The sequence below is a fragment of the Rhineura floridana genome, chromosome 7 (assembly GCF_030035675.1).
Source record: "Rhineura floridana isolate rRhiFlo1 chromosome 7, rRhiFlo1.hap2, whole genome shotgun sequence".
In the NCBI taxonomy this organism is placed as follows: domain Eukaryota; kingdom Metazoa; phylum Chordata; class Lepidosauria; order Squamata; family Rhineuridae; genus Rhineura; species Rhineura floridana.
This window is the reverse complement of record NC_084486.1, coordinates 58,555,479-58,579,750: the sequence shown is the minus strand read 5'-3', so window position 1 is coordinate 58,579,750 and position 24,272 is coordinate 58,555,479. Positions and strand designations below refer to the sequence as shown.

Genomic DNA, 24,272 nt, shown 5'->3' with positions numbered 1-24,272 from the left:
GTGAACTAGTTCTAGAACTGTAATATGAACAATCTACTAAATACTGTAATTTTTACATTGTACTGTACTGGCTATATTGTTTATTGTATTTTATCATGTTTTATTGTACGCCGCCTAGAGTGGCCACTGGCTAGATAGGTGGCCTATAAATTAAAGTTTATTATTATTATTATTATTATTATTATCAACTTTAGGGGTGTTCTGGGTCAAATTGCAGATTGAAGAAATGTGTTCAGCTGTCTCCTGGACTTGTCCGCATTTCTACAATGCATTATCAGATACGAATAGTCTTCTGCTGAAATGGCAGGAGGGTTTTTTAGAATGTCTAAATTGTGGTACCTCTGATCCTTACAAGTTATGCCTACAGCATGCACTGCTCTTGTACATGCCAGTTGATAGTTTGCTGCTAGGAGAGGATGTGGAATTTCCTCCCCCACACACACACACACTTTACGTGTTCAGGTTGAAATTGTTTTAGTCACCATTATCTGAAATCAGCTATTAGATCTGGAAAGGCAGAGGCTTCTTTCTAAACTGTTCTGTTTAATTTTTTAACATGTATATACCATTTGACTGCAACAGAGCCTTGAGTCTAAGCAGTTTACAAAAACTGTATTACACAGGTATCCCTCTTTTCCTGGATAACATCATTTATATAATAATCCACAAACCCAGTTGACAGGATCCATTGTTTCCACTAGAAAGAACCATCATTTCCTATGTAACCAAGTACTCTTTTTATTGTTATAATCAGTCTTTACTATATTAAATAATTTACTTCATTTTAATATCTCTTAGTAGGAGAGATGTCTGTATCACCTTTCAAAATATCAAGCCAACAAAAACTTTACAACCAAGATGTAGCATCTCCCTTCCTGAGAGAAGCGTCCCAAATTGTCACTCTTGAGCAAGACAACCTAAAGATGACTCCCAGAGGAGTGAATTCTGCATTAGAAGAAAGTGTCAGAAAAAATATGTCCCTGGTAACAGCAGTAGATGAAGCAAGTGTATTGGAAGTGGAAGATAAAAGAAAAAGTCAAAAACAAAAATTGGAGCCTGTTGAGCCACTTTCAGGGGTCAAGAGACTCTTGAGGACACCCAAGCAAAAACCAGAGCCTGTTGAGGCACTTTTGGGGATTAAGAGGCTGTTGAAGACACCCAAGCAAAAACAGGAACCTGTTGAGGCACTTGCAGGAGTCAATAGACTTTTGAGGACACCCAAGCAAAAACAGGAACCCGTTGAGGCACTTTCGGGAGTCAAGAGGGTCTTGAGGACACCCAAGCAAAAACAGGAACCCATAGAGGCACTTTCGGGAGTCAAGAGGCTCTTGAGGACACCCAAGCAAAAACAGGAACCCGTTGAGGCACTTTCGGGAGTCAAGAGACTTTTGAGGACACCCAAGCAAAAGCAGGAACCGGTTGAGGCACTTTCGGAAGTTAAGCAGTTCCTGAGGACACCCAAACAAAACCTGGAGCCTTTTGCAGATGACATTGTGTGTTCCAAATTTATGAACTCTCCAGAAGAAATATCAGAAGAATTGATGGGAAGCATTACTAAGAAAAAACAGAAAGAAAGAATGGTACCTAGGGAAGATACTGATATTATCAAAGCACCCAAGGAAAGAGTCAAACCAGTGGAAGATATGGGAGGAATTCAAAGGCTATTGAGGACACCTAAGCAAAAATTTGAACCCGTAGAAGATATGGTTGGCATTAGTCAACTATTTAAGACACCCAAGCAGAAGTTTGTGCCAGTTGATGACTACTTGGGATTGCAGAAGCTTATGACTGAACCTAAACAGAACTGTTTAAGTCCTGAAGTTGATTATACAGGCGTTAAAGAAATGTTGGAAACTGCAGGTGAACAGAAGGTACGCCTTCTTTGTTAAATATTTGAGAGAGGGCATTACACTAAATTACACTAATTATTTCAGTAAAATAAACCATTAACATGGTCCTTTTATTCTTTCACAATAAGATTTTGTGACATGTTTCTATGGCACACAATTCTCTGAATGCAGGTGAATAAACAGCCTTCTTTGGAGTTTGAAATGAGAGATCAAACATTTTGTGCAGACAGTTGCTAGTGTGGCAGCCATGTACACAATGGTACCCTTGAGATCTTGTGCTTGTGCTCACAAAGCCTCTGATATTCTGCTCCCCCTTGTTGATGAGGGTGCTTACCTGTTTATCTTTTGAAAAGTACAAAGAGTAGAGGGAGGAAGTTGGAAGAGTGATGCTGTTTCCCACTTCCTCTTTCAGCTCTAGCTGCTTTGTAAAGCTTAGATTAATTCTAGGGGGGTCTGACTTTTTACCCAGATTCCTTGAGAAAGCAAAGTGTGCACAGACAAGCCTTCTTTCTGTGTCTTGCATGGGGTTGGGTGGCACTGATCTGGCACGAGGAGAGATATATGACCAGAAAGGATAGCGCCAACAGTACTTACTAAAAATTCCAAATGTGCGTTGAAAAAGTTGGCAGCCCCTGATTTTGAGGATCTGACCTCACAGAAGAGAATACTCCCAACTCAAGATGAGTCTTGCCTGAGTAGCAATTAGAATAATTTTGGATTTTTAGTCACAGATCTTGCCATTTGAAACTACTGGGCTTGAATATATATAAAATAGTTTCACTTTTTGATGGCACATAGAAAAAGTGGGAGCTAATGTCATTGATCACCAGTAGTGTTTCATCTTTGAATCACTTCTACATAATATTTAATGACATTGGCTACCCTGTAGGCTAAGTACCATTTCAATTTTTTGCAAATAATATAACCGCTCTTAGCCATCTTTGTTGAACAAAATTTTTTGATACTCATTTTTTTCATTTACACACTTATTTTGATTTATTTTCACCTGTACCAATCTTAAGATAATGATCGGAATTGTGATTAGTGCACTTGTGAAGTCTGGGTGCATTCAGGATTTTACTATAGCAGTAGTGCTATTTGGTTTTTCATCTCTTCTGTTATACCTAACTTTTTGTTCTTCAGTATTTAACACATTGAGCAAATACCTTTAGTGTAAGTATAATGGGATCTCTTTTTTAAAAAATTTAGCTAATCCACTACTTGGAGGGATCGAGAGCTGGCAGACTGGAGTCTAGATCAGGACTGCCATAAATACTTTACAAACTATTAAATTAGCTATGATGTAAGGAATAGTGCTTGCATCTTTAAGGAATTTTACCAAGTTACACACACATGTCAATGCAGTTCAGAGTTATATAAATATTGTATAACACTGATACAGAAGGTGTTATAGGCTCAAACCCATTTCATGTCAGCTGCTCTAATAACTATGTAATTCTTCTAGGCTGAATTGGCAGAATTTGTGCCTTTCCTGGAGGAAGATAATGTATCTTATATGAATTCCAGAGGTGAACTTGGTACGTGTAAATGTGTATTTCAACAAAACTTTATTTCAATTTGCTTTCAAAAGAATAACTACCTAAAACTAGGTGGCAATTTTCACAGCAGCTTTATATTCACATGCTTAAAAGGTGATTATTTTAGAAGGACTATAATGAAATAAAGTGATGAAGGTAAAACCATGAGGGTATTGGGGAGGGGTCCTTCAAATACACGGAATGCCCTTAGTTGTACAGACTGTCCATCTTGATTTTCCACTTGTCTGCATAGCAAATACAGAGATTAAATTCAAGGAACAGTGATGTGGGCACAAAAATCAGTGTCTCACATTTACCTCTTGCCAAGCATCTATGTCATAAAGCACACACTAGATATAGGGGAAATGGCTGATGATTGAAAAGGGGGTCCTTATTTTACTGGTGTATCTGCCTGATGTTTGCAATATACAGGGATCTAATGTTTGCCTAGAAGCCTACATGTGTATGGGTAATACATGTCACTGACTTGTACGATTTGCCCTCATTGATTCTTGCAGTGTATAGATTATGCATATTAGGTTGTAAGTGTAAGGCGTCTGCAAATGTTATTTAAACACAGGGCAGGAATGATCTATCCACACACATTGGATTTGAATTTCAACATAGGTCTGCAATAATTTATCACTAAGAACCGCAGCTTAGTGTGGTTGAATACCTGTTTGTCTCATGAATAAAATAATGCATGCTGCTAAGCAATGATATTTGGGTCAAACAGTGAGCACAGTTTAACAGTAATTTAGTATTTCTAAGGCCTGTTGATATTAGTAGAACTAAGAAGTACTTAACATGGGTGGACCCACAATTAAATTAAATATTTCTGAATTTTATTCCTCTAGAAGTGTTCTGCCTGCAGCAAAATGTGAATTATACAGAATATATTTAGGAGAAATTCTGGAATATGAAGGATTGGGAAAGTTAGAAATGGTAATATTCTAGATAACACATGATAGAAATGTTGCATTATGTAATACAAAGCCAAATTTTGAAACAACTTAGAGCATCCTCTGGGACTTCTTGGATAATAAGTGCTTTTATTCCTCTTCATACTAACCATACTTTGTGAAATAACCATGAACGTGCTTTATTTGTTTTAGAGTCCATGAGAAATGACTATGAAACCAAAGAAGCAAAGCTAGAATCTTCAGCTGAAAGAGAATCTCCTTCCCTAGTACCAAGGGAGAACAATAAAAATGTTTCAGCATTAGAAGGACAGATTGTATGTAACACATTTAATGCATTAAAATCAGAGGCAGATATAACAACTGTTGAATTCATGTGTGTGCCTGAAAGCAATCAATCAAATGAAATGGATCCTCAAGATGGAGACAAAATTAGTGCAAATCCTGGAGCAATAGATACAGAAATGGTTGAACCATTGACTTCGGCTAGAAGAACTAGAAGAGGAAAAGCTAATAAATCAAGTTCTATAAAGGAATGTGATACAAAGAACACACAGAGGTGTACAAGGAGTACCCAGAGAGCAAAATCACCTAATTATGTGCAAGCCAATGGAAACTTTGATCAGAACATCGCTGAAAAATGTCCAAGGCAAAAATCTGAAAGCAATACATCTGCAGTTGAAATTGAGACAAAAATGGTGGCAGATAAAAGAAATGAACAAGCTGAAGCAAGTTTGGATTTAGAAGAAAATGTGGCAACCCAAGAAAATGGAAGTAGGTTAATTACAAAAAAATCTCTAAGATCTAAAAATGGTAAAAATAACAATGATCTGAAATCTAAATTGACAAAAATAAAGACACAAGACACAATAGGAAACCAAGATCTTGAAACTTCAGGAGTAGAAAGCATTGGAAATGGCATACTTAAAAGAAATAGAAGAGGAAAGTCTACCTCAGTACAAACAGAAATAGTTTCATTAAACACAGCTGTTAACGATGCTACATATGGAAGTCTAAAATGCACAACTAAAACATACAAAATGGAAATTGTTGAAGACATTCCAAAAGAAAATGCCATCAGGAGGGGGAAAGGGAGAAAAGTGCAATTTCTGCTTGAGAATGATTCTGTACTACTGGAAGAAAAATGTGTGCTTGGAGATAAGGATAGTGAAGAACAAAAGAATGTGTTTTTGGAAAGTTCTACTTCCTGTGCAAAAGAGAATACATCACGAAAAAGCAACAGGAAATCAGCATCACAGCCGGTTTGCATGTCCCTTTCTAAAGGGAAGCACATATTAGAAATCTGTGAAGATAAACACATGCAAGGTGATTTTTATTTTGAAAAGATTACTCTCGCAAAAGAAGATCCTTCAGTAGGTAGCTCCAATTTTATACAAGAAAAATGTGTGGAGAAAATGCAAAATGGGAAGAACCCTAATGAAGCCCAAAAGGTGCCATTGGAAAGTGTACAAACTCTTGCAAAATATAGTCCACCAAGAAGACAGACAGTAGCAAAAGGGAACCCACCCAGGAGAGGAAGAAGCAAACAAGCCATTTCTCATGAAATAGCCACAGAATGTGACAGTAAACAGGCAGCTGATATAAAAGACCAAGATACAGTTGTCACCATAACAGAAAATCAGTCAAAAAGGGGCAGAGGAAGAAGGATTGTTCCTGTGTGCCAAATGCCATCACCTTTGGAAAGCATTACCCTTGTGCATGAGGGCCCAACAGTGGACAGCGTCAGTTCTGCCCAAGAAAAATGGTCTTTGCAAGAAATTCAAAATGAAGAGAATACCAATGAAGCTCAAAAGGTGCCCTTCACAAGTGTGCAAACTCCTATAATGCATAGTCCACCAAGAAGGCAATCTGTAGCAAAAGGGAACCCACCCAGGAAAGGAAGAAGCAAGCGAGCCATTTCTCATAAAACAGCCACAGAATGTGACAGTAAACAGGCAGCTAATATAAAAGACCAAGATACGGTTGTTACCGTAACAGAAAATCAGTCAAAAAGGGGCAGAGGAAGAAGGATTGTTCCTGTGTGCCAAATGCCATCACCTTTGGAAAGCATTACTCTTGCACATGAGGACCCAACAATGGACAGTGTCAGTTCTGTCCAAGGAAAATGCTCTTTGCAGGAAATGCAAAATGAAGAGAATACTAACAAAGCTCAAAAGATTTCTTTGGAAAGTGTGCAAACTCCTATAGAGCATACTTTTTCAACAAGGCAAAAGGTAGCAAAAGGGGATCCACCCAGGAGAGGTAGAAGAAAGCAAGCCATTTCTCATGAAACATCTGCAGAACGTGATGGTAAACAGGCAGCTAATATAAAAGAGCAAGATACCGTTGTCACTATAGAAGGGAATAACTCAAAAAGAGGCAGAGGAAGAAAGATTGCCCCTATATGCCAAATACCATCTCCTTTAGAAAACATTGATCTTACAAAAGAGGGCCCAACAAATGATAACTGCAGTTCTGTGCAACAAAAATGTTATTTGCAAGAAATTCAAATTGAAGAGAATCCTAATAAAACTCATAACATGACCTTGGAAAGCATGCAACCTCTTTTACAGCACAGCACAGCAAAAAGGCAAAAGATGACAAAAGAGAACCCATGCAGGAGAGGTAGAAAAAAGCAAGTCATTTCTCATGAAACACCCACAGAATGTGATGGTAAACAGGCAGCTGATGCAGAAGACCAAGATATGCTTGTCACTGTAAAAGAGAGTCAATCAAAAAGGGGCAGAGGAAGAAAGATTGCCCCTGTGTTCCAAACAGTTCTTTCTTCCCACAAAAATGACATTTTACCATCATCCAAAGCTAAAAGTGCAGTGGGACAGCCAAATGAGGCTTTGGAAATTGCAAGTGAGAAGCTGTTACGTAGAGGCAGAAGAAGAAAAACAGATGAGATAATTGCAGGAAGTTTAGTTTCTGCAAATAAAAAACCAAGATTGCTTAATAATGGCAACCAAGAAAAAATGCCTGAAGATTTACAAAGTCTGACAAAAGAAAATGTATCCAAAAGAGGTCGAAGAAAACAATTGGTGTCTTCTGAAATCTCAATAGAAAGTAATGGCCAGTTAGGAGATGATAGTAAAAAGGCCACTCTTGTAAAAGATAACATGATGCCTTTGGAAAATTGTTCTCTCTTCCAAAACCAATCAAAGAGCAACAGAGAAAAAAGGGTTGTTCTTGCATCTCAAATGCATCCTTTCAAAGTAAGCATCAATATGCCACCATCACCTTCAGACAAAGGTGAACCTGGCAATGGAAATCAAAACGCACTTGTTGAAAATGATATTATTGAAAAAGGGATACTAGAAAAACATGGCAGAAGAAACAAAAATAAAATAGTGGCACCTTCCATATCCATCAAAAGAAAACACAAACTTGCTGAAGAAGATGATTTTCAGGAAAAGCAAAATGTAGATATTGAAAAGGCAGCGAAATGCAGCAGAAGAGATAGAAAAGTTGGTGCTCTTGAAGCAACTATTTCTGCTTCTCTCAAAGAAAAACATAGATTGAATGCAGGGGGTGATACTGCTAAAGATCAACAGGTGATTCTGAACAATACTGTTTCTGAAAAGAAAGGTGCTTCAAAGGGCAGGGAACAGAAATTTCCAAAAGGAAAAAGCGTGCCCAAAAGTGCTGATCATGCTGTTACTTCTAACAATGACCAAAATTGTGATTTGGAACTCTCAACTCAGCTGGCACAAAAATATTCAACCAAACAGGGCAGAAGGAAACAGATTAACTGCGTCTCAGAAGCCAATACCACCACCTCTGACATGAAAAACTTAATTCCAGGAAATAAATCAACAAAACCAAAAGCAGGTATGTCAGTAGCTTTTTTCTCATTTCACACTTCTTAAATAATGCTTAAGATTCTAATGTTCTGACTCATAATTAATACAAATCTTAATGTTTTGATAAGAGAGATTGTGGTAACACATGAAATTTAGATATCACCAATTGAGATCTACCAGTGAGAGCCAAGCTCAAAAACATACAGGTAGAATGAAAGAACAGGATGCCTCTGAGCACATTCTGAGCCTAGAGATTGGTTTTAAGGACCAGAACTGAACTGAGCTCACAGCCGTTTTATATACAAAAGTTCAGTCCTAGTTAGCTTTTTTCATTCCAGCAGCCTCATTTAGATCGTAAAAGTGGTTTTATTGTTGCTATTGTTAAACAATTGGGAATAAAAATCCCTTGCTGATTAAGGTTGCACTCCTACACGTCTACTCAGAATTAAGCTCCATTGGGTTCAATGGGACTTAGTCCCAGGTAAGTGTGTATTGCATTGCAACCCTATTGTAAATCACCTAGGGATCTACTAGTAAAGCCCAATCTACCTTCCACCCATCCCAGTAGGGGCGATTGTAGTATAATTATGATTGTGAATGATATGCGGAAAGGTTCTAGTTTAAGATCTTTTGCATTATTTATAGGATATAGTGAGAGTGCCATGGGATTCACAGATTTGATGCATAGATTTGAACTTCTGGATTCACAAATAGGGGAATATCTTGAAAAGCTAACATTCCTGTTTTTCCCCTGAACTTGCTTAGACATTACTCAAGTTAATTTTTTTCCTGTCTTTAAAGCCTAGTCTTTATGGGTTGGATCCTAAAATGCACACTATTAGTAAGAATTCCCTAATCTGAATACTGTAGTTAGGAAGGCTGGGAGGGAAGAACTGCATCCCAAGGAAGCAGGAAATCATTAATGCCAGTATGTGCACAATGTAAGTTATATAAAATCAGTAATAAATATTTACCAAAACAAACATTAAGCATGTTAAGTTAATCCAGCAAGCTATACAGAGAACTTGCATGCAGATACTGGCACTTCAGAATGTCTCTTCCTATGAGAAGCTACTCCTGAAAGTGGGAGGACAAACCCTAGCGTCAGTCAATGCAGCACAAGAGTAATAGTTTTAAAGAGGAAGTTTCAGAAATTCTTGTGTACAAATGAAAGTGCATCTTTAAATATTGTATTCTCACATCTTTAGTAAACTGCATCTGCCTAATGAGGGGACAGAATAAATTTTCTGCCCACAGTAAGTGACCAGCTTAGTTGCCCTGTCCAGATGTAGTGCTTTTCACCAGGGCGGCTTCATTTAACTCTTATTATTTAAATCAGCAATAAAAAGGCAAATTTAAAGCAAGTTTCCAATTGATAGTTCATGTATTTCAGTTGTATTTATTTATTTATTTATTATTTATTTATTTATTATTTCAATTTATATACTGCCCTTAGCGAAATAGCTCTCAGGGCGGTGAACAAACAAAATAAAATACAATATATCATAATAAAAATACAAAAACATATACAAACAAACAACGAAAAGCACAGCAAAAACAAAATAAATACTACAAAAATTAAAATACAGATTAAAAGATTAAAAAAGTTAAGAAGATTAAAATGCCTGGGAGCATAAAAAGGTCTTTACCTGGCGCCGAAAAGATGGAAGTGTAGGCGCCAGGCGTACCTCTTCGGGGACGCTGTTCCACAACTCAGGGGCCACCACAGAAAAGGCCCTAGATCTCGTAACCACCCTCCGGGCTTCCCGATGGGTTGGTACCCGGAGGAGGGCCTTAGATTCTGAACGAAGTGAACGGGTAGGTTCATAGCGAGAGAGGCGTTCCACAAGGTATTGAGGTCCCACGCCGTGTAAGGCTTTATAGGTCAAAACCAGCACCTTGAATCTTGCCCGGAAGCAAATAGGAAGCCAGTGCAGACGCGCCAGGACAGGTGTTATATGCGAAGACCGACTGGTCCTCGTCAATAATCTGGCAGCTGCGTTCTGCACCAGCTGAAGCTTCCGAACTGTCTTCAAGGGCAGCCCTACGTAGAGCGCATTACAGTAATCCAATCTTGAAGTTACCAGAGCATGGACAACGGAGGCGAGGTCGTCCCTGTCCAGATAGGGGCGTAGTTGGGCTACCAGACGAAGATGGTAAAACGCATTCCGTGCCACCGAGGCCACTTGGGCCTCGAGAGACAAGGAAGAGTCAAGAAGAACCCCCAAACTACGTACCTGTTCTTTCAGGGGGAGTGTAACCCCATCCAGAACAGGGTAAGCATCCACCATCTGAGCAGGGAAGGCGTTCACCAACAATGTCTCGGTCTTGTCTGGATTGAGTCTCAGTCTATTAGCTCTCATCCAGTCCATTATCGCGGTCAGGCAACGGTTCAGCACATCAACAGACTCACCTGAGGAAGATGAAAAGGAGAAATAGAGCTGCGTGTCATCAGCGTACTGATGGCAACGCACTCCAAAACTCCTGATGACCGCACCCAGCAGCTGCATGTAGATGTTGAAAAGCATGGGGGACAAGACCGATCCCTGGGGGACTCCACAATGGAGAGTCCATGGTGTCGAGTGATGTTCCCCAAGCACTACCTTCTGGTGACGATCCGCGAAGTAGGAGCGGAACCACTGCCAAGCAGTGCCCCCGACACCCAACTCTGCGAGTCTCCTCAGAAGGATACCATGGTCGATGGTATCAAACGCCGCTGAGAGATCAAGGAGAATCAACAGAGTCACACTCCCCCTGTCCCTCTCCCGACAAAGGTCATCATACAGGGCGACCAAGGCTGTTTCGGTGCCAAAACCGGGCCTGAAACCGGATTGAAACGGATCTAGATAATCGGTTTCATCCAAGAGCGCCTGGAGTTGGCTGGCAACCACCCGCTCCAAAACCTTGCCCAAAAAAGGGACATTCGCCACCGGTCTATAGTTATTCAGATTATCTGGGTCCAAGGAGGGTTTCTTTAAAAGAGGTCTCACTACTGCCTCCTTGAGGCTACCAGGGACTACTCCCTCCCTCAAGGAGGCGTTAACCACTTCCTTGGCCCAACCGGTGGTCCCAGCCCTGCTAGCTTTCACTAGCCAAGATGGGCAAGGATCCAGAACAGACGTGGTTGCCCGAACCATTCCAAGCACCTTGTCCACTTCCTTGAGCTGCACCAACTGAAACTCATCCAATAAAGAAGGACAAGGCCGTGCTCCGGCACGTAGGGCACGTTTGGCCTTCAGGTGTTGCATAACTAGAAAGTACTTATGGGCATAGCATTTGTCATACTGCATATGTTTTCACGTTTCCCTTTAAAGGACACGTCTTTAAATATTCCTATATAGGCTCATTCTTAACCAGCAGTAGCAAACAAAACTGAAATGTCCATGACTGACAGATGCAAGATTTGCTTGTTGGTGCAAATACTAGAGCAGTTTCATTTTATGAAATGAAAATGAAATACCTTTGTTTGGCAGGTTGAGTACATGAGAAATGATCTTACTCCACTTAGAAAAGCCTCCTTTAATTCAAATGAATCTGGTAGAAGGCTTTGATTCAGAGATTAACTATGGGGCTGATATGCTTAAATTACAGATTATTTAATATTAAGTTATTCTTTGAGATAAACTTAATATTTACTAGTTTAAAACTTCAAAAAAAATTATTTGTATCTCATATCCACCAAGTGGAGAATATGAAATTCTGTTCTTACATGTGAACTCCTAGAAGGAGTGAGATACTACTGTGGGTGTGGGGGATCCTACACCTTGGAACTAATTTCCTTTGCTGTGACTTTGTGCAGGGAATAGTGCTCCAAACTTCTACCACAGAACTTCTCAGGGTTCAAATTTGCTACCTTCATTCTGAAGTTTCTGTTAAGGAATTCTGATTGTTTTTACCACTGTTGTTTTCTGTTTGGAAATTCCAAGTAAGATTCATGTAAGTTGGCAAAGAGTGGATAGTAAGCCTGGAATGAACCGATTTGAACAGCATAGAGATCTATAGATAATTAAAATGTTATATCGTTATCTAATCTTGCTATTCCAGACAGAATATAAAAAAAGTTTTACTTCATGTAATATTCATAATTTTTGTTTACAAACAGAAAATGCTGAAAGTGTAACATTGCAAAAAGGAAAAAGGGGGAAAAGGAAAGAAGAACATTCCAAAGCTACAGTTGAGCCTGTTACAGAAACAGAAGGCAAGACAAGAGCAAGCAGAAGAACAAAAAAATAAATATTGTAATCTTGGGTGCTGGGTTGTATAATTTTTCCTGCAGAGTAAATGGACATATATTAAGATTTTGAATCCAAGGTTGTAAAGTATGCTCTGCATTAAAAAAAAATATTTTGTTTATATAACTTCAACTCATTCCTTGACATTGACACCTTCCCATGCAATGTTCTGTATATACATTTTTCAAATATTTTATAAGGCTTTATGTTTAAAGATTCAAGGGCTTTGGAATTTTGATTTGGCTGCTCTGATCTGTATTGTCCTAAGAAATTTTAATCTCCATTTGTGTTTTGACATTAAACCACGTGTTTATCTAAAACGATGTCCTTTTATTCTATTATTCCAGCCCCAGGCTAATATGACTGCTAAAGAAGCACAAGTTAGGCTTTACCCTGTTTACAGTCAACCTTCAGTTAATCGTTTTGAAAGAATAAGGCATAGATAACAGCATTATTGTCGATAGCTCCAGAACTACACAGTCCCTTTGCCAACCACCGCCATCTATAGCACCTCAGCAACAGTCTAGGTGAACACCAATCAGTATATAGTGGTCTTAAAGAGAACTGATACTTGGCTCTTTCCTTTCCACATATCACAGTCATTGGGGGTTGCCAGTATGGGAAGCATTAACCTTTTCCCAGGCCATATACATTTGAAACTTTGTGAGGGAGCTGTCATTTCCTTTTTAGCTCCAGTCCTGCCCACAATTGATGGTATTAATTCAAAATATATATATTTAAGGTTCAGGTCTTTATCCATGGTTACCATATCCTAGGGCAGTGTTCTTCAACCAGATGTTGTCAGACTACAGCTTCCTGTCAACCCCAGCCATCTTAGCCAATGGCCAAAGATAATGGGAGTTGTAGTCCAACCACATCTGGATCCAAGATTAAAGAACACTGTCCTGAGGGATAAGGCTGGGAAAGCTGCCTGTTTGAGCTCTTACTGGGTAGCAATTCAACAGTGTACCTGGGTGGTACTGTTTCTCACTCATTCCAGCATTCTGAGTGCTCCTTTCCTGTGTTGCCACCTCAGTTTTATTGTCAGAATATGATTTCTGTTTTGCATAGATCCCATAGCAGCTGCCTTTGTCTGTTTGGCTCTGTAGCCCCACTAGCATGAATTCTAGTGGCAATGAAATTAAGGGTTTTGGCAAGCTCTCAAAAGCTCTCTCTTAAAGGAGAAAAAGAATTCTAATATCCTCTGACATAGTACGTCAAAGCTATGACAATTTAGTTTTCAGCATCCCTCACTGAAATTGCACACAGCCTTGGCTTGGATCTTGCTACAGTGAGAGCCCTAAGCAACAGCAAGGAGACTAGGGATGGACTGGGTTGGATTGCCAGTTCCCAGTCGTACAATGCCTCTCGAGCAGTGTTTCACCACCACCAAGTGTTTCAAGCAAATGGCTGTTTCTAGGACAGGCAATATTGTGACACCCCACTGCTTTCTTGGATCCTGAGTTGGAATAGTCAGTGTTCCTTAAGATAAAATTACTGCTGCTTAGGATACCCTACCCTGCGCATCCTTCATGCTGCTTGTGCCCAGCCCTTCCAACTCCCTCTTATTTTGTTTTATTTCAGTTTTCATTTTCATTTTTTATCTGAATATCTCAACATTGTGCTGCTCCAGCACAGTGCCATAACTGACTGGGTGACACAAAATTCAGGGTAGGCTTTTTTATCTCTGCCTCATGTCAGGATGATACAGTGGTGATGATTGGAATACTGGACATGTCACAAGCCTAAAGTATGCACACACCTGGCATTCATACACAATGCTGCCTCCTCTGCATTATTTCAGTTCAGTATCTCAACTCTGAACTTAAATCACGCTTTGCTGCTCCAGCACAGTGCTCTTGCATTAATACAGGGACTGTGCCTGCCTTACAAAGGATTATGAGTTTGCTACTGGCTAGCACCCACCTGCCTCTCCTATGCTATGATGTAGTAGGGCCTGATGTTTGTTGTCCTCAGTGTGCCAAATCACATATCTTTAGGTGTACCTGAACCTGGCACTCCCATTCATTGCTGGTGATGCCTGCCTTACTCCTTTTCCCATTTTGCTCCTTGAGCACAGTGGGCCCACGCTAATAGGACTGTTCCTCTTTGATCAGGAAAAAGTGCATGGAACTATGACATGACTGGAACACTGTAGCATCAGGTTATTACTTGGAAAATGCTATCCCACATCAACCCAAGTCAAATAAGAGTTAGACTTGCTGTGACTCCATTTTCTGTTCAACATGGCACCAAACAAAACCCTCAAAATGACTTTTTCATTAATCACATCCTTCTGAAATTTTTCAGGTTGTGAGTTGCCTTAGGGTGCCTCACATTGTATGCCATTTCATGCAAATTAACAGCAAAGGGGAGAAGAGGAATCAATTTTTCTAAAATAATCCATATGTTAAAGACTCCTTTTGCACAAAGTCCCCTGCACCAACCTGTCTGAAATTTGGTAGGCTTCATCCATCCAAAAAGAGCTACCATGCTTGTAAATTTCATTCTTCCAAAAAGTAAACTTATTCCTGTTTGTTGATTTTCCCGTGATAGTTAATGAGGTGCTATACGAAGCTTTGGATTTTTGAAGCAAGGTTCTGATTCAGAGACAAGGTGCAATGAGGCTTTCCCTAAACAGGCTGAAGCAAAGTGACCCAGTATCCTAGTTGCTGAAGTAGGTTTTGAATCTAATTTCTTTCTGTGTGCACACCTCTAATATATATTTAGCAAATGCCTTTGGTTAAAAGCAATAAATCTGACTGACTGGCAATGAACTGTGTTGAGTGGAGACTCTATATTTATTTCTACCTTGTTTTACATAAGATGTAAGTGTATTTCATTCTTTCATGATATGTGTACACTTAATGTCCATGAAAACATTTATTGGTGGCTGTCATCCTATATATACTTGTCAAATGCACTGCAATGTCATAAGAGTTCAACAAACTCCAAGGAAATCTAAAGTTATTTATTTCAAACCTAAATACAGCCATATAATAGAAATGTCACACCTCAGTATAGTTGGATAAATATATCTGAATATGAAAGCTAGTGTTTTTGCAGGCAAGGTGTACAGTATTAGATATTTACCACTATATAATCATGCAGTGAGTGTTCAGCTGGTACTTAAAGTGATAATGTGCTATTGGCTTAAACCAGACATCACTGACTCCTCCCTGGCCAATACAATTGCACAAGTACTAGAGGCACTAGGCCAAATGTATACCATGTGAATATATATTGTCTGTAAAAAACATCCACTAAGGTTTAATAAGGCCTGCAAAACGATAATTAATTATTGATCGGTACATGATTATTTAACACGTATAACAGTTTTTAAAAGAGAAAAAGTGACTCCCAGGCTGAGAAAAGTAGTATCAAAAGCAGTGAAAGTTATTGACTAATATGCTTTTGTACAGCATGCTTTATAATAAAGCTGGATAAGGTTTCAGCTAGAGCAGGGGTGGCAAACCTATTGCCCCTCAGATGTTGCTGGACTACAACGTCTATGATCCCTAACCATTGGTTATGCTGTTTAGAGCTAATGGAAGTTGGATCCAGCAACATTAGAAGGGCTATCCTGAGCAAGAGAAGAATGTAATGCAATAAATTTTCTTACTCATACTACCAATGTACTATTTACAATTCTATAATAGCACTAAATTCTAAAGTTCTAGGTTTCTGTTTTTGTCTGGCAGTTATTGCTCGTTGAGTCAATATCTCTTTGATTTGCAAACACTTCCTGAAGACTACTAAATGTGAGGTTTAATGCATGGGGAGGGTTTCTTTTCCATGGGAGTTTGTTTAAGCAGAATATTATGTAACTGCTTTTCAGTTCAAGGGTAAATCGTACTACATAGCTATAGGAAGCAGTTTTAGACAGGTTGCAGAGGGTAACATTTTTCTGCATCTTTTTTTTCCATGCAACATTTAAGAAAACACTACAGTATGGAGGAAGGATGTGACTTCTAAGATGTGTAAGAAGGACTGATAGCCTGAACTGATGCAATTGTATCATCTTACCTTGATGTGCATTCATATTTTTCTCTGAAAGCTGTATTTTCTGTCAGTGAATGTGCAACAAGTAATGCAGTTTATTGTTGCTTTGAACAAATGACTGAAATAAGAGATGGTAGGGTCAATGACATGTACAAAAAAGGATCTCATCCCATTCCATACAAGGGAAGATGAGTTTCTTGAGACTGATAAATTTGACACTAGCCCACAATTTGCCTTGACAGCTCAGGCTCAAGGCTTATGACTGAATTGTGGTTTCCCCTTCTACATCTACGTTAATTGTAAAGACTCAGCATTGTCCAAGTGGCTTGATTTACATACCCACACACCATGCAGTGAGAAATTTTCTGGTGGGTAAGTTGGCCAGGATTGTGTAGCTTGTCTCAAGACTAAACTGACTTCATAAAGCACCATGATTACATAACTGTGTAAACAATGTCAAACTATGGAATTCACTACCAAAGGATGTAGTGATGGCCCCCATCTTGGATGGCTTTAGAAGAGGATTAGACAAATCCATGGAGGATAGGGCTATCAGTGTGTCAGATCCCAGCTAGGGGAGTCCGTATCAGAGGCTCTGGCCTTAGGGTCAGGTTCCATCTAGAGGTGAGAAGCCAGGGTCCTGCAACAAGGCCAAGGAAGGGCCATCTGCACCGAGGGCGAGTTTTGCCTCTGACATTGAGGCTGCATGGGTTCCAAATGCCAGCTGGCTACTATCACGTCCAGGGAAGTGCCAAACTGCAGGCAAGATCTCTGGAGTAAAGGTCTTCTTGGGAGTAAACGTCTGGCTGAAGACGGTTGATAGGTGTGAGATGAGATTGAGGGTATGGTTCCAGCAGCTACAGTTCAAAAACCCCAGTGCTACTGCTGAAACAATGTCTATGCACCTGGCCTGTTTGCTGAACTTCTGTTGAGTCCAGACCAGGGCCAGTTCTAAAGGGCGGCCAGGTTGGGCACTGGCCTGAGGGCCCCGGAGCTACAGGAGCCCCTGAGGGGCCCTCCACTCCCCTTCTGTGATCCACGCCCCCCACTTACCTGTCAGCCGGCTTTTTAGCATTGCCCTTAATGAAGATGGCGGCTGCAGCTTCCCTAAGGTACTGAAGCAGCTGCCACCATCTTAGTTGGTGGCAGAGATGTGCGCACGTAGCACGCATGTGTGCCATCAACAAAGATGGCGGCAGAGGCTTCATTTCTCTTAGGGAAACCATGGCCACCATCTTCATTAAGGGCAATGGTAAAGACTAGACAGGTAGGGGGGCCGTGGGGGGGCACACGCACACCCACTCACCGACCAGGGGGCCAGGGCAAGCTGATGCCCAAGAGCCCTTGCATGCCTGGAGCCGGCCCTGGTCCAGACCTCATCACAGGCCTGCCTCTTGCCCACAGACTGCTTGGACCCTGATCTTTGGATGGCTATGACCTTGCCTCTTACCTGGCCCCTTCATTGTGGACTTTGCTTGTTTGGACTCTGACTTTGGACTAGCCCTGGATACTGCTTTGGTGTTGCTGGGAAATCTTGTGCTTCCTCGGGAGCCTAGTGAGAACAGGACACAATGGCTACTAGTCTTGATGGCTAGCTTCTGCCTCCACTGTCAAAGGTAGTATGCTTCAGAATATCAGTTGCTGTTGCACTCAGGTCCTGCTTGTGGCCATCTGGTTGTCTACTGTGAGAGCAGGATGGTGGATTAGATGGGCCTTTGCCCTGATCCAGCAGGGATGTTCTTATGATAAATCAGAAAACAATAATGGGGAAGGACCCTTTCTCAAGTTTCCCTGCGTCAGTCTCCAAATGGGCCAGTGTCAGACTACTTTTCAATGTAACTCTCAAGTTTACTTGACATTTCTTTAAAAACTATAATTGGATCTCTTTACTGGGGAAGGTTAAACTGTTGATAAGTGGATGAGCCTACAGTTAGCAACCCTTGGTGTGGAAAGGAGGTTTGGCTTCCCATGTTGGTTACCTGGATGGTGTAACTACATATGCCAATGTGCCCTTCCCCAAGGGAAAGCAGACCTGGCATATGTAGTTGGCACACCAGCTAAACAACTGATCCAGTCATTCTCACAACTGTGTGGCATTCCCAAACAGAGAAGTGACTTTCAATGGCTTATCAATTCACTTTTATTTCTCTGTCTGAACAGAGCTTTGAATTCTTGAAAGCTTGCAGATTACCTTCAGATTACAACTGGTCCGATTAAAAAAACCCACTCATGTTTACCAATAATGTGCCTCTTTTCCGTGATGCGATGCAGAACGTGCTGGTCCTAACAGGGTTATCACTGCCAGCAGTACTGTAGGAGAGTCATTGGGGGGGGGTTGAGGTAAAAGAAAACATCTGCAAAATTGTAACGTGAAGCCACAGTGAAGTTCTTGCCTGATCCATGCAATCACGATATATAAAATTCCTGTAGTTTAAATCAGCTCAGAAATTTCAGTGATATCAAGGCAGAAGTCCAGTTACATTCAGACAAAGCCACAAGACAGGTATATGTGCAGGGACAGTCCTTCCATTAGGCAAAGTGAGACAACTGCGTTGAGCAGCGGCCCCCTAGCCAGGATGTAAATCCCACTCAAAATAGAGCACAAAAGTGTCCTAACGCTACAAACAGAAGACACAATGAGCCATGGGAAATTCTGGGGATGTGTTTTAAAAGGAGTTGGAATAGGAAACAAGATTCTGATGGCAAGATCAAGGAAAATGTGTCACCCGAGTCTTGTAACGCTTGCTTCTTTAACAGGGCTGTGTGAAAAGTGCCCCAGCATCTACTGCTGCTCTATGCCTTCAGCCTATAGGATTGGCACCCTATTTCCAATCTTTTCCAACCTTGGCAGGGTTAATGCCCTCAGGGAGTATTAAAACCCTGAACTCTTCATGTCATTTGGACCAAAGATTCCAAAGTTACACATCCATGTCAGTTCAAAGGACAGATAATCAAAGGATGAAAGACAAGCTCATTAACCCCACGCACTGCTGACCCAGGATTTCAAGTTCAGAGAAATTGAAAAGTTTTCTCCCACTGCTGCCCCTTTCATGCCAGTTCCTGGCATAGATTGTCTACTATTTTGAGCAGAGATATGGTAAAGTAGCATGGTGTCTCAACTTTTTCTTGCATAAATAAAAGGCTTATGCCGATCAGAAAGAACAGATCTATTACAAGCAACTGGCTACAACTTCTGAGTATGAAAAGGATAGTTAATTAACTCTTGCATTAATTCTACATGTGGATAGACTATCCTAAGTCCATTGATTGCAGTGGGTCTACTCTGAGTATGCAGCTGCTCTGAGTATGGCTTAGTTGAATACAACCCAGTATATTTTGTGGTCTATAGTTAGAAGTGTGGTCTTATTGCTGGATTTAAGAATAGACTGTGCAAATACTGATAGCATATATTGTATTAATATATTAATATATTATTGCATTAATATACTGTTGCCCATGCAGTGGTAATCTCCAAGCTCTATGTGGGGCTTCCCCTGAGGTTGATCTGAAAGTTGCAGCTGGTGCAAAATGCCTCCCTAATTCCCCAATGGTCAGTTCAAAGCACCTTCATCTTGTTGGGATTCAGCTTCAGCTTATTGGCCTTCATCTAGCCCATTACTGCCTCTAGACACTGGCTAAGCAATCTGCACAGCTTCACCTGATTCAGATGACAAGGAGAAATAGAGCTGCATGTCATCAACAGCATACTGATTTCACCTTGTCCCAAATACCCTGATATCCATTTCCAGCATCTTCATAAATATTGTAAAAGGGGTGGAACCCTGCAGAACTCCACAGCACAACTGCGCCATGGTATTGACGAGAAGTTCCCCAAAGAACCAACTCTTCTGATGGAAGTGGAAACACCATCACATCGTGCCTCTGCTCCTCAATACATAGATCTGATCGAGAAGAATACCACGGCTGATGGCATCAAAAGCCACTGAAAGATCACGGCAAATCAACATGGTCATCTTCCTCCGGTTCCCTTCTGATACATGTAATCAAATGGCAAAACAATGCCATTTCAATGCCAAAACAAGGCTTGAAGCCAGATTAAAATGGCTCTAGACCAGGGATGAGGAACCCGTGGCACTCCAGATGTTGCTGAATTACAACTGGCATCATCCTCGACCATTGGCCATTCTAGCTGGGGCTGATAGGAGTTGGAGTCTAACAACATCTAGAGGGCTACAGATCCCCTACCCCTCGTCTAGATAATCCGCTTCTTCCAAATACACCTGAAACTGCATGGCCACCACACTTTTGAGCACCTTAAGAAAGTATTAGGATGCTTACCAGATCAGACTAAAGGCCCATCTGGTCCAGCATCCTGTTGTCTCAGTGCCCAACCAGCTGTCTATGGAAAGCCCACAAGCAGAACAGAGTGCAACAGCCCTCTTCCCCCGTTGTGTTTGGGTGTTCTGAATGCTGCCTCCAACACTGGAGTGACATTGGCCAGTGTATCACACCCTACCTGCTGACTACTCTTTCTGTTCTCTTTGAAGCTGGATTTTGTGCTGTGGAATTGTTTATAGTAAGGTTTGAATTTCTGTAGTGAGGACTTAATAGCCTTGTTTGGGATTTTTTGCTTATGCACTGAAATTCAAAAAGAGCTAGCTCTTCTCTGTAGTGGCACCCTCGCTGTGGAACTCCCAGCCCAAAGAAACCCACCAAGCCAGTTTATTTTTTATTTTTGGAAAGTTAGTAAAAACCTTGTTCCACCAGGCCTTGGGGTGTCATCAGAAGAAAGGTCTGGTTCACTATGAGCTGTCATAGCTTTTTATTTATTTTTTTAATTAGCTGGAGAGGTTTTTATATCTTTCTCTGCTGCTGACTTGGTGCCGATTTGATGCTTCCGTGTATAATTTAAATGGAAGCTGTTTTATATCGATTTTATTGTTAGATGCCCCAAGGGAGTCTATGCACCATTCTTTGGAGAAGCACAAGTTTTAAAATAAAGAAACCCAGGCATTGTAGCCACCCACTCTTTCTGTTTCCATGCACTATAAGAGCCTCCTGTGATCTGCTGCTTCATGCAGTGAATCTATGTCCGTGATATCCCAAGGTGAAAGCAGAGGTGCGATGGAAAGAGGCTCTGAGAGTCCAGCGTAGAAATTTACCTCTCGGTTATGTAAACAAGTGGGGAGTGAAATCAGTTAGGTATCTTTGTTTTACTAGAAGATAACAGACAATGTAAATAAGCTCCAGGATTATCCATTATGCCCTTTGCATAATATATAATGTGCTTTTATTTCCATCTCTCTGTGTTGAAAGTACTTAGCAGTGTGGATTCAAGGCAATATTTAAGCCTTTAGAACATTTAACTAAATAGGTAATGTCAAGAAAGTGAGCATGTTCTTTTATTGTTAACAGGATGCAAACTTCTATTTACATTTCCAGTCTAGTGGAGTCACATGCACACACAGTTACACACACACACACACACACACACACACACACACAGTGGCCAAAGAAAAGTAGATTTTAAGTATTTCACTAATAGCAGTGGAACAGACAATATAGATCTCATTGGTAAGGAGGTTTAACACTTTTTAATATTTAAAATTGCCTTGCTATTTGAGTAATGAATTCTCTCTGCATTTTATGCTGAAGATTACAGCTAAATGTTATAGTCGATGGGATAGCAACTGAAAAAGGAGCTAAACCACATTTACAGCCCAGGTGTGTTGCTAACAGAACTAAAACTATTAGCCTTAATACAATTTTTAAACAATTATTAAGCTAATCAGATGCAAATTAAACAAAATGAACCTATAAATATATGTGTTTTTCAAATTAGTAATTGGATTTTTTGATGATCTTTGGCTTGACATTGATAAGCTGCTTCTCATAACAGTCTAATTAGGCAATATGTAAACTTTGGCATTCGGTTCTGTCCTAGTGGCTTTTTCAAATGATGTTTGTAAAATTTGCAATTTCATATTACAGATTAAAAATTAAAAACTGCAGGAGGCTAACATTAAAATGAGAATTCATTTCAGGGAAAGCCCTGTAGACAAAATTCACCCTAATAGAATTGTGCATAAGGGGCTGCAAATCATGATCTATTGTTACACAGGGGAAGGCTTGTCAAAACCAGTATTGTTGGCCTGTAGTTCTATTCAGTGTATTAAACCCATCCGTGAAGTCACTTTGGGGAAAATGTGAACATTATCAAAGAACAGTAAATTAGCAAGAAATTAAAGCATATACCCTTGCATTTCCAAAACAAAAGATCCCTTCATTAAAAACCTTTCATCAGTGGTTTAATATTCATAGCAGTAATTTGCATAACTAAATCAGTTTTCACTGATGAGAGACGACCAAAGTTTTTTCACTAATTTCTTTTTTGAATGAGCTTGCTCGGTTTTTTTTATTATTAAAATTTTAAAGCAGCCATTGAACAAACCTGAATACATGGAGGGATGTGTGTGTGTGTGTGTTTCTAGCCATATTTGCAAGTTATCATTTGGGCAGGGGCGGGGCGGGGGGGGCAAATACCCCATGCAATGTTGCAACTGTGAAGAAAATGCTATTATTCAAATAGCTTTGTTTACTTTAAGTTTGCACATCTTTTTCTTTACTGTATAGCAAAGAGACATTGCAGAATAAGGATGCTAGCGGTAGTTACATTCCAAATTTTCACTACCCTCTTACCTGTAGGAAGAGAAGGAACAACTGCAGCCCTGACAACACAGTAATTATGGCAACTCTTCAGTCTGCATATGGTAAGAATATTCCAACCTCACTGAAAGAGGCATCATTTCATTTCCCATGTTAACAGTACTGTTTTGAAAAGGTTGGCTCCCTTGTGAAAAAAGAGGAGGGAACGGACAACATATTTAACCTTCAGAACGCAGTTCCTAAAAAAGGCTCCTTTTCCAGTACAATCCTGTACCTGCCAACTCAAAAGTAAGAGGCAATGAGTTCAGTGAGGGTTACCCCCAGCTAAGTGGGTATAGGGTTGCAACCTTAACATTTAAGAAACATTTAAATTCTATTGGCTCAGGAATACACAATAGCTGGGGTCACCATCTATTTGAAGGCATCTTTAGAACGCATCTGTTGCGTTCACACCATACAGTTAAAGCACATGACTTCCCCTAAAGAATCTTGTTCAGGGTGCAGGGAATAGCTTTGTGAGGGGTAAACTATAGTTCCTAGGATTCTCTGGGGGAAGTCATGTGCTTCAAATATATGGTAAGACAGTTTGAACCAGTGATTAACAATATTTTCAGTGTAGCTATGGTGCCTTTGATCTAAAAAAGGCACAACTTAAAATCAAATATGGAGCAAATGAAATATAAATGAAAAGAAACAGGAGAAACTTACAGTAAAACTTTATTTTATTGATATTATTTCACGTAAATATTTTTGTGCCCACTGAAGACAAACTGGCCAATGCCAAGTGATTGATATGTTTAGGGGGGAAACTTCTTTGACAAACTGTGAACATTATATTTAAAATAGATGAATGTATTCACCCTCTGGACTCAAACTCCCATCATTCCCAGATAGCAAGACCTATGGTCAGGGATGATGGGAACTGCAGTCCAGCAACATCTGAAGGGCCACAGGTTCTCCATCCCTGGTGCAAGGGAGGGTAAACAAGGGAAGTGTGCTAGTAACTGGTCCAACTCTATCGTAAAAACAGCAGCCTATCCTCTGGCAGGACGATGCCAGGTTTATAGTAGGAAGCAATTCTCCTAGCACATTCATGCTCTCGGCTTATTACCTCAACACCAGGGGCAGAGGGATGAGCAGGGATGTGCTGCCATTCATTTTACCGCAGGGGTGATGATGTCATCTCCTGGCACAGGCACATGACGTGCTAATTCTCCTCCTGCCAAATATGTGTTTTTCCCCCAGAGAAAACCCCACCAAATAAACTAAGCAGAGGAAGTGATAAATTGCTTTATGA

At 40.4% G+C, this 24,272-nt stretch overlaps 1 protein-coding gene across 3 annotated transcripts in view; it reads left to right on the top strand.

The window, feature by feature from the left end:
• The window catches only part of MKI67 (marker of proliferation Ki-67), a 42,999-nt gene extending 30,351 nt beyond the window's left edge, over positions 1–12,648 (top strand). For 2 of the 3 annotated variants that reach the window (XM_061635660.1, XM_061635658.1), the window contains 4 exons: positions 799–1,871; positions 3,316–3,388; positions 4,504–8,142; positions 12,217–12,648. In XM_061635660.1, the coding sequence (XP_061491644.1) occupies positions 799–1,871; positions 3,316–3,388; positions 4,504–8,142; positions 12,217–12,347 (4,916 nt within the window). In that variant the 3' untranslated portion in view covers positions 12,348–12,648. The remainder of the gene's footprint in view (positions 1–798; positions 1,872–3,315; positions 3,389–4,503; positions 8,143–12,216) is intronic. The other variant, XM_061635659.1, reaches the window with a different exon arrangement.
• The last annotated feature ends 11,624 nt before the right edge of the window (positions 12,649–24,272 follow it).